Below are 13,786 nucleotides of genomic sequence, written 5' to 3'. Positions count from 1 at the left end.
GAAATTATGCTGTGAAAATCACTTTTGTGCTGGTACAACTGCACGTCTACTTTGGTTTTGCTAATATAGAAATGTCATTTAAAACCAACCAGCCAACCAACCAACCTCGTAGATGCAGCCCTGATTGCTGTCAGGGCTAGCCTTAAACCCAAAGAAAGTGGCCACTTGGCACATGTGCTTTGGGAGACGTACAATTACTTCATACCTCAGGATACTTCAAATACAATAACAACAGCGCAACAAACAATATTATTAACCTTTCCAGCTACCAACTCAGCTCAGCAGAAGAGTCTCTCTTATCCCGGGGTCTTTCCTTCTGTCCTACTTCCTCCACAAACTTAATACAATTCTGTGGTGACCTTGAAGCCTTCTTTCGCCACCTCCGTCTAAAGGAATTTTTCCAGCACACCTACGAACAACAGTCTGACTCTCTTGAAACCCCCCGCCCCACCAACAAAAGAAGAAGAACTCTATGTGGATTCCCCCTGAGGGTCTTAGTGAAAGCCTGGATTTCTACATACAGGGCTTCTGCAACTGTGCTCAGGCTGACATTATACACAAACAATGCCAAATGAGACACAATCTCAATTTTGCTGAACGCTATGCTGTCCAGAGTCTCAAAAATAACCCAGACATTATAATCAAACCAGCTGACAAAGGGGGTGCTGTTGTCGTCATGAATAAGTCAGACTATGAACAGAAGGCAGCCAGACAACTCTCCAACACCACATTTTACAGACCTCTCTCCGCTGATCCCGCTTTGGAATTCCAAAGGAAATTACAACAACTACTTAAGGAACTCCCTGCTACTACCCAGACCTTATCCACTCAGACACACCATCTGAGCATCTACCTAGATTATTCTATTTACTTCCCAAAATCCACAAACCTGGAAACCCCGGATGCCCTATCATTTCAGGCATTGGCACCCTCACCACCGGACTATCCAGTTACGTTGACTCCCTCCTCAAACCCTATGCCACCATCACTCCCAGCTATCTGTGAGATACCACCGACTTCCTGAGGAAATTACAAGACATCGGAAAAGTTCCTGACAATGGCATCCTTGCCACTATGGATGTAGAGATTCTGTACACTAATATTCCACACAAAGACAGATTACAAGCAATCAGGAATACCATCCCTGATGTCAACATAGCCAATCTGGTGTCTGACCTCTGCAACTTTGTTCTCAACCACAATTATTTCCGATTTGGGGACAATTTATACCTCCAGATAAATGGAACAGCTATGGGTACCCGCATGGCCCCACAATATGTTAATATATTTATGGCTGACCTGGAACAACGATTCCTCAGCTCTCATCCCTTATTACCCCTCCTCTACTTAAGATACACTGATGACATCTTTATGATTTGGACCCATGGTATAGAGACTCTAGAAGAATTCCACAGAGACTTTAAGAATCTGCACCCCACCATCAACTTATGCCTCGATTACAACATGCAAGAGATACATTTCCTGGACACTACAGTACAAATCAAGGATGGCCTGATCGGTACCACAATCTACCAGAAACCCACTGATCACTATACTTACCTACACGCTTTTAGCTTCCATCCTGTACACATAACTAGATCCATTGTTTACAGTCAAGCCCTTAGGTACAATCGCATTTGCTCTGATCCAACTGACAGAGACCAAAAACTACAAGATCTCTACCAAATATTCATAAACTTGAATTACCCACCAGGAGAAATAAAAAAAAACAATCGACAGGGCCAGAGGAATACCCAGACACCAACCACTCCAAGACAGGCCCAAAAAAGTCAATAACAGAACACCACTGGTCATCACCTACAGCCCCCAACTCAAATCACTGCAATGAATTATTAAAGACCTACAACCTATCCTTAATCAGGATGCCACACACCAGAAGGCCCTAGGAGACAGGCCTGTTCTCTCCTACAGATACCTTTCCAACCTTATGAGGATTCTCAGCAACAGCCAGAGTCTATACCGCAGAAACACCAGTCCTGGGACTTTTCCTTGCAACAAAGCCCACTGCCAGCTTTGTCCACATATCTGTTCTGGTGATACCATAACTGGACCTAACCAGGTTATTCACAGAATCACGGGTACATTCTCATGTTCCTCAACTAACATCATATATGCCATCATGTGCCAACAATGCCCAGATGCTTTGTATATTGGACAGACTTCAAACTCTCTCAGACAGAGTTAATGGGCACAAAACAGACATCAAAATATTCCTGATCCACAAACCAGTTAGTCTACATTTTAATGGAGTGGGCTATTCGGTTAATGACTTAAAAGTTTGCATCTTATTAAAGAAGAATTTTCAGTCTGCTTTAGAAAGAGAAGCTGCTGAACTCTCTTTCATATTCAAATTTGACACACTAACACATGGTTTGAACCAGGATGCAAATTTTCTGGGACATAATAGGGGGTCTTTGGCATATTCGGCTTAATCTAATTCTTGACTCCCCCCCCGCCCCTCCACTCTCTGATTTCCTCACCTTGATAATTTTTTTCTGATTTGTCAGCTTTGATTACCGTTTTCAGTTCTCTGTGCCTTAAATATTGAGTCTGTTCTGGTATGGGTATGGTCTGAAGAAGTGAGTCTGTCCCACGAAAGCTCACCTAATAAATTATTTTGTTAGTCTTTAAAGTGCTACTTGACTGCTTTTTTGTTTTGATCAACATTTCAGTTCATCAGTAGCCCAGTCTGAGCTGTGGCAGTAAGATAAGGAGAGAGGGAAAAATGCATTACAGATCCCTCCCTGCTGCACCAAAGAAGGCAACTCCAGTGTTCCATAGAGAGAATCTCACTGCCAAGGAGATTAGGGCTGTAAGTGGAGATGAGATGCATAAATAATTAAGGGAAGACAGTTCTGGGCAGGAAGCCTCGATGTAAGCATGTAAGTTCCCCACCTGCATGTGATGGAACTCAGGGCTTGCATTTTCTCTGTAGATACTTCTAATCTGAATATATCTGCTTCACTTCTGGACCTATACAATGTTGCAGCCTTACTTACTTAGGATAAGCATCCTGTCCTGGGTTTTAAATAGCCTGATTTATCTTCACTGTCTTACTTCAAATTTTAGGGTGAGCCCCAAAGGACACAGTGAAGTGTAGGCTTACATGACCTACCACAGCTTTGCTAGTTCCACTGTTTCTCACCTGAAATCTTTGCAGCTGAGTGAAATTAACTAGACCTAGGGGATCTAAACTGATGGCAGCAGAAAGAGGACAAAATTCATTTCTTTCCTCCTTGTCCACCATAAGGGCCTGATGCAGAGCCCACTGACCTTATGCCCATTGACTTCAGGGCTTTGTCTCAGACTAGTGGCAGGCAGCGGCCCTAACTCCCAACCTGCCAAGGCCCAAATATGGTATACCACTTCTGACTAAGATTCAAAATGAGGGACACCAAACAATGAAACATAGGCAAATTTGAAATGCTGTGCAAATCCTTTTTAGTGTAAACAATTTTTTCTTCCACCTCAGTTTCATGATTCTTTATTTCGGATGCAAATAATTTTCAAAAATTAAAGTGAGCATACTCCAAATTTGTTGGGCACATAGGTAACTTTACAAATATGCAGACCCCAGGCAACATTTTGGTAGGCCCAGGGCAAATTAATAACCTAAGTCCCCAGCCCGACCCATCCCACCCAGACATATTAATTAATGAAAGTTAAAATGTATTTTATTTCCAAATTTGTCACTTTACAGCTTTATTTTCCTCACTTCTTCAATTAAAAAGTATGAATGACATCACTCAATTCAATTTTTTTTGCAAGTTCACACTCCTTAAGAGAACAAGATGACTTTTGTCTGCAGTTTTTGATGAATGCAAGCTTACCAAAACATCTTTGGTTTCTACCACACTCATAGGCAAGATGGAAAAAAAAATCATACTTCTATGCATGTGTCACTGAAAATTAGTTACAGGTTTTTTGCCATAAATCTCTATATAAGATTATTTTGGAAGGAATGGAACATAAAACAAATGTCATTGATTGCTTTAAATCGGGACTTCAAGTCTCATATAACATTTTTTCCAAAGTTACATAGAATACATTCCTCCTGAATAAAGACTCTGTTCACCTTCCGGGGTGAAAAAACATGATTCCTCGGGTCTCTCTTCTGTGATAGCTGTACCAAATTCCCATGCCTCCTGCCATAAGGTGTGCTTCCAATAGAATTTTGGGCCACTGGTCTTGCAGTTCCTGTAATTCTTCCATAATATCAGCAAAGAGAACTGACTCAGAATCAAGAGAGACTCTCTCAGGCTCGTAAAATCTTACTTCTGTCATAAGGACTAAAAGTTATAAAAGCTAGCCTGCAAAAGGCATGCAAATGAGCTGAAGTACTGTTCTGGTGTTTCCACTTTCAATTGAATTTTTAATTCAAGATTGCAATGCTTCCTGAATACCTGGCTATCACATCAGCACATGCACTTTTGCACGTGTCTGACTAAGAATGGAGTGAAGTGTCTATTTGTTATACTCTTCTGCTCCATAGGACTAGCTTTGAAAAACATGAAAAATTGCTGCACAAAATCAAAAGATGTTACGATTTCAGTATGTGCCGTTCCAGTATTAACTTCTAAAAGATTAAGTGAATAGGAAGCACAAGGAGAATACACAGCAAATTTATTTTTGGACATAATGCAGGCCTGAATGCCTTTTAATTTTCCTGATATATTAGACCCATTATCAAATCCTTGACCTCTACAGTCATCAAGTAGAATTTTATGATGCTTCACACTGGCAATTAGCATTTCGCCTCTCTGTTCTCCACTTTTTTGATCAAAGTTGATGAACTCGACGAATCTTTCTTGAATGTTAAATGCATCACTATCTTGGTCCTGAACTACAAAAGCGAACATCAACACACTTTGTTCATGGTGAGAGGCAACAGACGTAGCATCATGTACATCAGAATACTAGATGGCTTTTTTTCTCTCTCTTTGCAAGAACGGCCTTCTGCATGCTTCAATAATTCAATAAGTTTATTCTAATGTCCAAGAGAGGTAATGTGTCGATCCTTGCATTGTTCTATCCTCTATCTGCTTCTATGTGACTTTAGCCAAATGATCACAAAGCATGCAAACATAATGAGTTAGAGTTTTAAAAAGTTGCTGTTTTATGGAATACCAGTATCTTCTTGGAACTCCTAAATTAACTCCCCTAAAGCAAGAACTAAGGTAACTTTCAGCATTTTTCCAATATTGCTCTCCATTTTTCAGGTTCTATTGAATTTGTTTCTGAATCTCACTGTTCACTCCCCATCCACCTGACAGTGACTGCTCTAATTCCTTCAGGTAGCAGTAGCAGGTTTTATATTCTATGCTGCTATTGTATTCAGGAAGTGTATTGTATAGTTTGCACCACTTTTGCACAGTTGGTGAATACCCCTAACTTTGCCAATGTTCTGCATTGTTTTTTCATTGTCTTTCCATTCAGAAAATATGAACATAGAGACAAGTCTCTTAGAATCATTTTTTTGGTGTTATAGGTCTGACATATGAGAAAAAAAATCAAGAAAATTATGTCCATCAATCTTTTCTTATCACTGACTTCCCTAGCTTCCACATTTCATCAAAATTCAGTAGATCAGATAGAATATTTTTGTTACAGAATCTGTTATGTGTTTAGGCCACAATCCTGCATATTTTAAGAAACATGAATCAGTAAGTAATGTAGCATAACTGTCTCCTGCTTCTTACTACACTCCCTCTGAGCCTGATGGTGATGATATTGCTGGAGGATTGATTGTCATTCTTTTGCTTCTTCTTTCTCATTTCTTTAAGTTCCCAATAGTTCTGGCTGCCTGATTTGAATTTATAGCCAGACACAGTAGTAAGGCATGTGCAACCCCCTATCTCATCCCTAGGCTACTTGGGAGCAGGTAGCACTCATCTGTGTGCCTGGGCACATGATGTTGCTGGTATTAAAGGAGACCCTGAATATCCCAGTGGTGATATTGGATAGGTGGGAATCCTCTATCCATCACTCTGCTGCCATCCCTTATTCTTAAAGGTATTCAAAATTGGCAGTGCCTCCACCTGGCTGGCCCCTCTACACATTCAATGGCATGCCTCAGGAAACTCCAGGAGTAAACCCATTGTAATAGTTAATACTAATAATTTATGGCATGGCTCTAACTCAAAAATGCCAATTATAAATAATATACATCTGACGTAGTTAAATTAGACACCACATTTTAGAGTTTAACAGACTAAGATTAAATATCACTTTGAATTTAAATCCTCAATATGCAGTTGAAGAAAATCAATTAACACATATAGTATAGATAGGGTAACAAATGAAAGTCATCTAACTGGCATTGACACTGCCACCATTTGTCCGGCCCCAGAGTGTAAACTCTTCTGGATTCCAGAGTCTCGGACACTGGCTTGCATTGGCATGCTTAAGATGTGCAGCTAGACAGCACGCTGTTGCTCCAGTGCATCAGTCCAGCTAAGGCAACGCGTACAACCCCCCTAAAGACTGGAGCTGACCCCACCAAATGCCAACAGCTTTGGGACATGGTTCACTAGGAAGATCCTTCTACCACTCCTCAGACTGAGATTCAGTTTCTCTGCTGTTCCCCTTCCCTTGCAAACACATTCCCAGACAGCAGTGGGAGCTACTCACAGTGCCTTCACTGCAGGCCCATCTTGATCCATTCCAAGCACATCATTAGTCTCTCCCCTTCAGGGACAACCCCCAAGAGCCTCTGCAACTCCCTGATCAAGGCCTAGCAGGATTTCAGTAGCATGCTCTCCTGATCCAGCAGCAGCTCCTGGTATGGACAGAGCTCCACACCAGTCAGTTGACTCCTTTCTCCAAACCCGAGCCTACCACCTGCTCTCTCTGCACTGCCTGGAAGAGCAAGCCCTCCCCATCCCCGTTTCACAAGGCATCATGGGAGTTGTAGTCAAAAAGGCTAAACTGCAGCATGCAGGTTATTACCAATAAAAGTCAGAGGCTCCTATAGTAAAAGGGTCTACACACGTATATTAATTATATCTCAGGGACTAATGCCCTCTTGGGACCCTGGAGATGCTGTCACCTGTCCCTGGGACCTGTATGGAATGTTGCTTTTGTTCTAATGCTACTTCTGGTTGGCTCACCTAAACTCTGCAAGATCTTGTGAGATCAGTATGCCATGCGGATAGATGGGAACAAACATGCTCACCAGGGTAGTATAAAATAATATTTAGTCAAACTCAAAAGTCCAGAATTTAGCCTTTTTATCTCCTGGTGATGGGATTGTCATTGTAACATTCTTTATGGGCTTCTTGAACTGGACCCTGGTAAATTGTACCCCTCTTCCCCCATTTACTTGAGACCCTCTAACATAAACGGCATCCCTTGACATGAGGGGCAGCTGAGCAGTAGTATGGAGCTCCCTCCAACTTGTCAATGGAAAATAAAAAAATAGGAAAAATGAAAAGGGGGGAAGGAGGGGGAGGGAAGAATACAGAGCTATAGTAAAGATACACAGATTAAGAGGAGAAAGACAAAGATGACCTTGACTATTGTACCCCCTCTGAATCATTGGGCGTAGACCCTGAGCTCTAAATTCCATTACATGGCCCTAGCCACATGAGACAGATTGGTTACAAAACACTGTATCTCTGCCAGATGGGTGGCAGCAGTATCTATAGGCAACTGTGATTTCAGCTGGTCCAAGTGCTAGTAAAGATGCGGGTTTTTCATATCTAGACAACCCTTTATTTATTAATTTAGCATTTTGATCATGTTAGCCCTTGTTAAAATAACTGTCACTGGTAAGCACCTCCAGCATCATCTCCAGGTCAACTGCTCCTGCATGATGTAAAATCCTCTGGAGAGCATAAACTGTCCATGATTAATTTTACATTGGAAATTAAAAGAAGGTTCCAGTAGGAATGGTGTATGCGTTTGCGGGGAACAAACTAGTTAGTATTAAGCTAGAGACAGATAAATGTAAGGGCGATAGTTTGATGGGGCTGCTGTACAGGAGAGGAAGCAGCCCTGTGGGGGCGTGAGTCCTTTCTGGTTCATTTCCTCATGTTCCTAAAATGTCACAATTTAGGGCTTCAGCTGGGTTTTCTGTAGGGGTAAGGAAGGAATATATTTTTCCCACTGTATTATGGTCATTTTTTATGGCCATGGGGATGGATGGAGTGGTCTGATGCTCTGACATGCTACTGTGAATTGTCCTTCCCAAGTGCTTGATTTGGAGAGTTTCCATAGATCATGTGGGCTGTAACCTGAGGGTTTTTTAAATTTTTTGACCTGTCTCTGGAGGAGGATGTATAGTACAGGTCATTTGCTAGTATCTCAATGACCCTGCCATTATAGGGGCCTTGGGCACCAGTGGAACCTTGGCCCATTTTGTTCTCGGGTTGTGGCACACAAGTTTAGTGTCCTGAGGGCTATAATTCTTTGGTCTGATTCTGCTTGTTGGGCTTGGTGTGGATGTGGTGGAGTTGTCTTTAGGCTAGATGAGCTGATGGTTCTTTCAGGCCTTAAAGTCTATGACTTTACAACTGTCAAAAAAAATCAGCTTTGCTTGTTGGAGTCTCAAAGAGGCAGGATTCCATAGGTCTGCAAGTTAAGAGTTGAGTAAATGAAGCTGCGAGACAATGGAATATATGAGACACACATGTCATTAAATGGCTGTTGGTGGAGATTCAACCTAAGATCACCAAAAGCACAGACCTTACTGTTTGAGCTAATTTATCTGTGACATAGTTTTGGACTATGGAACTGAAGGGGCCTGCCACTACAGGGAGACATGATCACATGCATGGGCCTGTTTAGCATGCCCTTCTGGTTAGATACCATCACATGCCCCCATGTTAGTTATGTTTCTGGAGAGAGTCTGAGATCCAAAGAAGTAAAGGAAAGCCATTTTTGGGGGAATCATGGATTCACGCACAGGGCAGAACATCTTCAGCTCTTTAGCTTTTGGTACCGAAATGTCAATGGTCAGTCCCCGGAGACAACCACAGTGTCTATGTATCCAGCTGTTACGTGTTACACAAAGTCATATGATTAAAACATGAGACTGGAAGCCTGTATTTCAGAAGTACTGAACTCACATACTCAACAGGAAGTCAAGAAAGCTGAAGTGTTGACCATCCCAGAAAATCTTGAGAGACTAGACAAATAGGTTCTAATTCACAAAACATAAATTGGTGGTAACAATCATGCCTACCACACTTTGCAGGTGTGTTGTACAGTTGTATTCAAACACTTTGAGATCCTCCATTGCCAGGAAAGAGAGAGAAATGTGAAGTGCTATTCATTATCATGAAGCATGGTGGTAACACTCTTTATTTTCCTGGCCACTACACTATGTCACTGAGCTGTTGTCTGATCACCTCTCTATATGCTTTTGGAAACAAAAGGCACTGAACTACATTCAGCCCTGGTGTTAACCAGCTGAAGACATTGTGGGTATGGACAGGAATGAATTTGGTTCAACATTTCTCTTTATCTCTACGGCACTATGCCTTGGCCCACAGAAAGGTGACTGACCACTATCTTCTTTTCACGTGGGAAGTATGGTGGATCACTACTGCAGCCAATGCCAATAACAAGCAGTCCTAGAGCACCTTAAAGAGGAACACATTTATTAGGTGACAAGTATCAGAGAGGTAGTCTGTATCTTCAAAAATAACAAGAAGTCCTGTGGTACCTTATAGACTAACAGATATTTTGGAGCATAAGCTTTCGTGGGCAAAGACCTGCTTTGTCAGATCTGGGGGTCTTTGCCCACGAAAGCTTATGCTCCAAAATATCTGTTAGTCTATAAGGTGCCCCAGGACTGCTTGTTATTTATTGGGTGATGAGCTTGCCAGGATAAGAGCTGCTTGCTCAGATCTGGAGGAGACCCTTTTTGCTCAGGGCTGTGCAGGTAGCACCAAGAGCATCGGCAAAGGTTTTGCAGGGGGAAAGGCCATTGCCCAAGCAGCACCATGGAGCCCAACTTTACATAACACGGCGCCTTCCCTACACCCCTTGGCTCCCCAGCTGGTGGACTTCCCCGTTGCAGATCCTGCTCCAGCCCCAGCTCCATGCTGCTTTTCCTTCCTGGGCTGGCCAGCCCGAGCCCAGCCTGCCGCCGTCTCTCCCTCCGCAGGAGCTGCTGACATCACACGCGGCCCTTCCTTTTGTGTGGCGGTGCGCGCACGGGGGTGCGTGGGGACAATGGAATCCTGAACCCGGGGCGCGGGCAAGGGGGAGCAGCTGCTGCTGCCGCCGAGGATGAGCCAAGGCTGAGCCCGGGGAGGGGAGAAGCCGCCGCCACCGCCGCTGCTGCTGCTTGAGGGCCGGGACAGGTGAGAGACGGGGAGGAAGCTGCTGCCGCCGCCGCCGCTGCTCAGGGCTGAGCCAGGTGAGAAGTTGCCGCGGCGGCGGCAGCGGGGATCAGGCCGGGGAGCAGCTGCTTTGGGGCCGAGCCGGGCGGGGGGGCGGCCCAGCCTTCGGGCTGCTCCAGCTGCCCCCTAGGAGAGGGGCAGGGAGCTGAGCCTGGTTACCCGCCCCCATACACACCCAGGGGGGCACTCGGCGGAGGCGCCTCCATTCGCCCCCTCCCTCCCCGGCTGGGGCTCCCGCGCCGCTGCCCCCCGGCGTGAGGGCGGCCGGCTCCCGCAGCCCGGCTCGCCGAGGGGCCGGGAGGAGCGGGGCAGCCATTGCCTGGGTAAGAGTTGCTGTTGCAGCACTTCCGCTTCTCTCCCAGCGAGAGACACGAGTGGCCAGGCCCAGCCGCGCCGCGGAGCAGCCGCCAGACACAAAGGGAGAGGTACGGAGCGGGCCCCCTCCCCGCAGCGGCACCCCCGGCCGGGCCCCGACCGCCGCCACACTCGGGCCGGAGCCGGGCCGGGGCTGCCAGGTATCGCCCCCTCCCCGCGGGGCCCGGGGCCGGGGCTCGCTCCAGGGAGCTGAGCAGCGCGTTGCTGGAGGTGTGCCCCGAGCACGCACTACCCCCCGCATCCTCCCCGCTCCCGCCGGCACTGCCCCCCGCACCCCCCGCATTTCCCTCCCCTCGGCACTGCCCCCCACATCCCTCTGGCATTCCCCTCCTCGGCTCCCTGGCACTGCCCCCCCCCGCGTTCCCCTCCCTGGCACTGCCCCCCTGTATCCCTTTCTCCTCTCCATAGCACTGCCACCCTCCATCCCTTCCCTGGACTCTTCCCCCCCCGCCTTCATTCCTTCCTTCCTTCCCTCCCCCAGCACAGCTGCCCCCCGCTCCTCTGGCACTGCTCCTTCTATTTCTTCTTCCCTGTACTGCTCCCCTCATCTCTCCTGGTGTGCCTGTACTCCCACCCCACAGCTCTGCTATTCCTCCCATCCCTGCTCCTGTAGGACTGTGCCCTCAGCACTGCTCCTCCCCGCTTGTGCCCCCTCTCAGCACTCCTCTTCCCCCTCCTGTCCTCCCCAGGCACTACTCCCCACATCCCCCCCCCCACCACACTGGTTCCCCCTTCCCTTCCCTTCCCTTCCCTTCCCGCTGTGGGCACTGCTCCCCCCAATCTCTTGCCCTCCAGCTTTCCCTACACACACCGAATCTTCCTTGTCTTAGGTGGAGACTGCTCTCCTACCCATACCTGGGCATTGATTCACCAACAGGCTCTGACCTACCCCTTGTACACCTGCCCTTGCCTGCACAGGAACTGAACTCCCCCATGCCCCCTGAAGGCATTGATCTCCCCCCTCCCCTCTTACCCCTCACCCTCTACAGACACCCCCTACGTCTTTCCCCTGCCCCCCCACTTGCTCCTCCCCTCCTGCAGGCACTGCCCTCCACCCCCCAACACCTACTCTGAAGGAGGCCATCCTCCAACTACCTCTCACTCCTTGCAGGCTGTGATCACTCCCTGCTATATTGCTCTCCCTCCCCTCCCCCACAGTCCCTCCTCCCCGCAGGCGCTGATATCCCCACCCCTCACCCCTGCAGGCACTCAACTCCATCCCTTCCCCTCCCTGCTCCTTAGTGTCTGTAGCACTGATCTCCTCCTCTCCCCTGCCTAGCCCCCTCCCCAAGTAAGCACTGACCTTCACCCTCCAACCCACCTACCCTCACCTGTATCACACTTATTCTCCCCCTGGCTCGCCACTGCTAGTGTAAACAGGGATCCTGCTGCTCTTCTTTTCCTTTTCCCCCAAGTGCCTCTCAGTGTGCAGAGGGAACTGAAGACATCCCGTTTATATCCCTCACTCCCAGGACTAGCTCATTATGGGGAGGGTGAGCATGAGTGGCTTCTTGTGTGTAGTTTGGGTGAGATTAGAAGGAATTACTTGCCCCTTCCCTGATCCTGGCAGCCTCCTCCTTCCTAGTCCCTGTTCTCCCATCCTGCCCTCCCCCCTCTGTTTTCATTGAAAGGAGATATTCAAGTCCCTCCCCTCCCCCCCAGTGTCACGTGTGCAGGGAGAAGCTGCTGCTCCTCCTGCTCAGACCATTTCTGTTCAGTGTGCTTGCCTGCAAAGCCCCACGAGGGAGAGAGACGAGGCCCCGTCTAAAGAGAGTGGGACCCAAACACCCTTTGCCTCTGGGAGTGTGGCGGGTTCCTTTCTCTGTGCATGTGTTCATTGTTTGTTCCCACACCCTGCGGTGTTTCCTCTCCAGGTTTGGGTTGTGTGGTGGGGGGGGTCACTATGTCGGATGACGATTCGAGGGCCAGCACCAGCTCCTCCTCATCTTCATCCTCCAACCAACAGACAGAGAAAGAGGCAAACACCCCTAAGAAGAAGGAAAGTAAAGTCAGCATGAGTAAAAACTCCAAGCTCCTCTCCACCAGCGCCAAGAGGTGAGACTCTGCAGCCAGACACTTGTCACTGATGTGTCTCCGTGCTTACGCATGGCCCTCTTATTGTAGTATCTGCCCTATGACTGCTTTTCTTCCTCCTTTCCACTGAGGTTTAACTGTTCCTATTCCTTATTACTGGCATTTACCATCAACCTCTCCACAGAAATTACTATTGTCCCCATCTCCCCTTTGTCACTATCAGTGCTGAGTGAGAAGCTTCCCCCAAACCTTACCACTTCCCCCATCTCCTCCTCACCATCTGCGATCAGCATTCTTCTTCCCCACTGAGCTGACTGGTCTTCTCAGCACCTGGAGGCAGAGCCAGAACTGTGTAGGATTAAAGCCTGTGAGCTTAATTCCTGCTCTGCTACGGGAACTTTGTCGCCTTGAGGAAGTCATTTAATCTCTCCATTGACTTCCCTATCAGTAAAATGGGGGTGGTGATGGTACTTAATTTATAGGGGTATTGTGATGATTAATTAATATTTGATTTTTGTGTGATCTTGTATGATGGATGATATGATAAATGCAGACAGTTGTAATACAGTGCCAGCACTCCCCATATGTGCATTATTACTTCCCTGTCTTCTTCCAACCTGCATGAAAGGCTTGTGTACCTGGGGAAATTACTGGTTCAGAGCAGCTCTCCAGATGGGCACTGTTTTCCAAAATAAATTGCAAAATAGTTATTCAGACTGGCATAGCTATTCTGATATAATTTAAGCAACATCCATTGTGTAGATAGGTTCATAGAGCTAACTCACTTCCAAATCCTTATTGCTGCCTGACCTGAGTCAAAGCTCACGTAGCCAAGAATGAAGCTTCCATGCAAAGTTTCATTACTTGGTCTATAAGAACAATAATTCGTTTGGCTGGTTATTAAAAAGGTTTGCAGTGTACCGCCAAAAATGTTGTGTTGTGCCTGTGTGAAAAAAGGCTGTGTTGTTTTTTGGACTGCTCAGCCAGTGCCCCATCCTGTCATGCCC

At 46.7% G+C, this 13,786-nt stretch overlaps 1 protein-coding gene across 7 annotated transcripts in view; it reads left to right on the top strand.

Annotated features, from left to right (window-relative positions):
- The first annotated feature begins 10,076 nt into the window (after positions 1-10,076).
- UBE2E1 (ubiquitin conjugating enzyme E2 E1) overlaps positions 10,077-13,786 on the top strand; it is a 75,017-nt gene continuing 71,307 nt past the window's right edge. The window contains exons 1-2 of one of the 7 annotated variants that reach the window (XM_074984470.1): positions 10,077-10,331; positions 12,620-12,800. In XM_074984470.1, coding sequence (XP_074840571.1) covers positions 12,649-12,800 — 152 coding nt within the window. In that variant the 5' untranslated portion in view covers positions 10,077-10,331; positions 12,620-12,648. Of the gene's footprint in view, positions 10,388-10,669; positions 10,796-12,619; positions 12,801-13,786 lie in introns of those variants that run through there. The other 6 variants (XM_074984471.1, XM_074984473.1, XM_074984476.1 and 3 more) reach the window with 6 other exon arrangements.

This window comes from Carettochelys insculpta, chromosome 2 (assembly GCF_033958435.1).
Source record: "Carettochelys insculpta isolate YL-2023 chromosome 2, ASM3395843v1, whole genome shotgun sequence".
NCBI lineage: Eukaryota > Metazoa > Chordata > Testudines > Carettochelyidae > Carettochelys > Carettochelys insculpta.
This window is presented reverse-complemented; position numbering and strand designations above follow the sequence as displayed.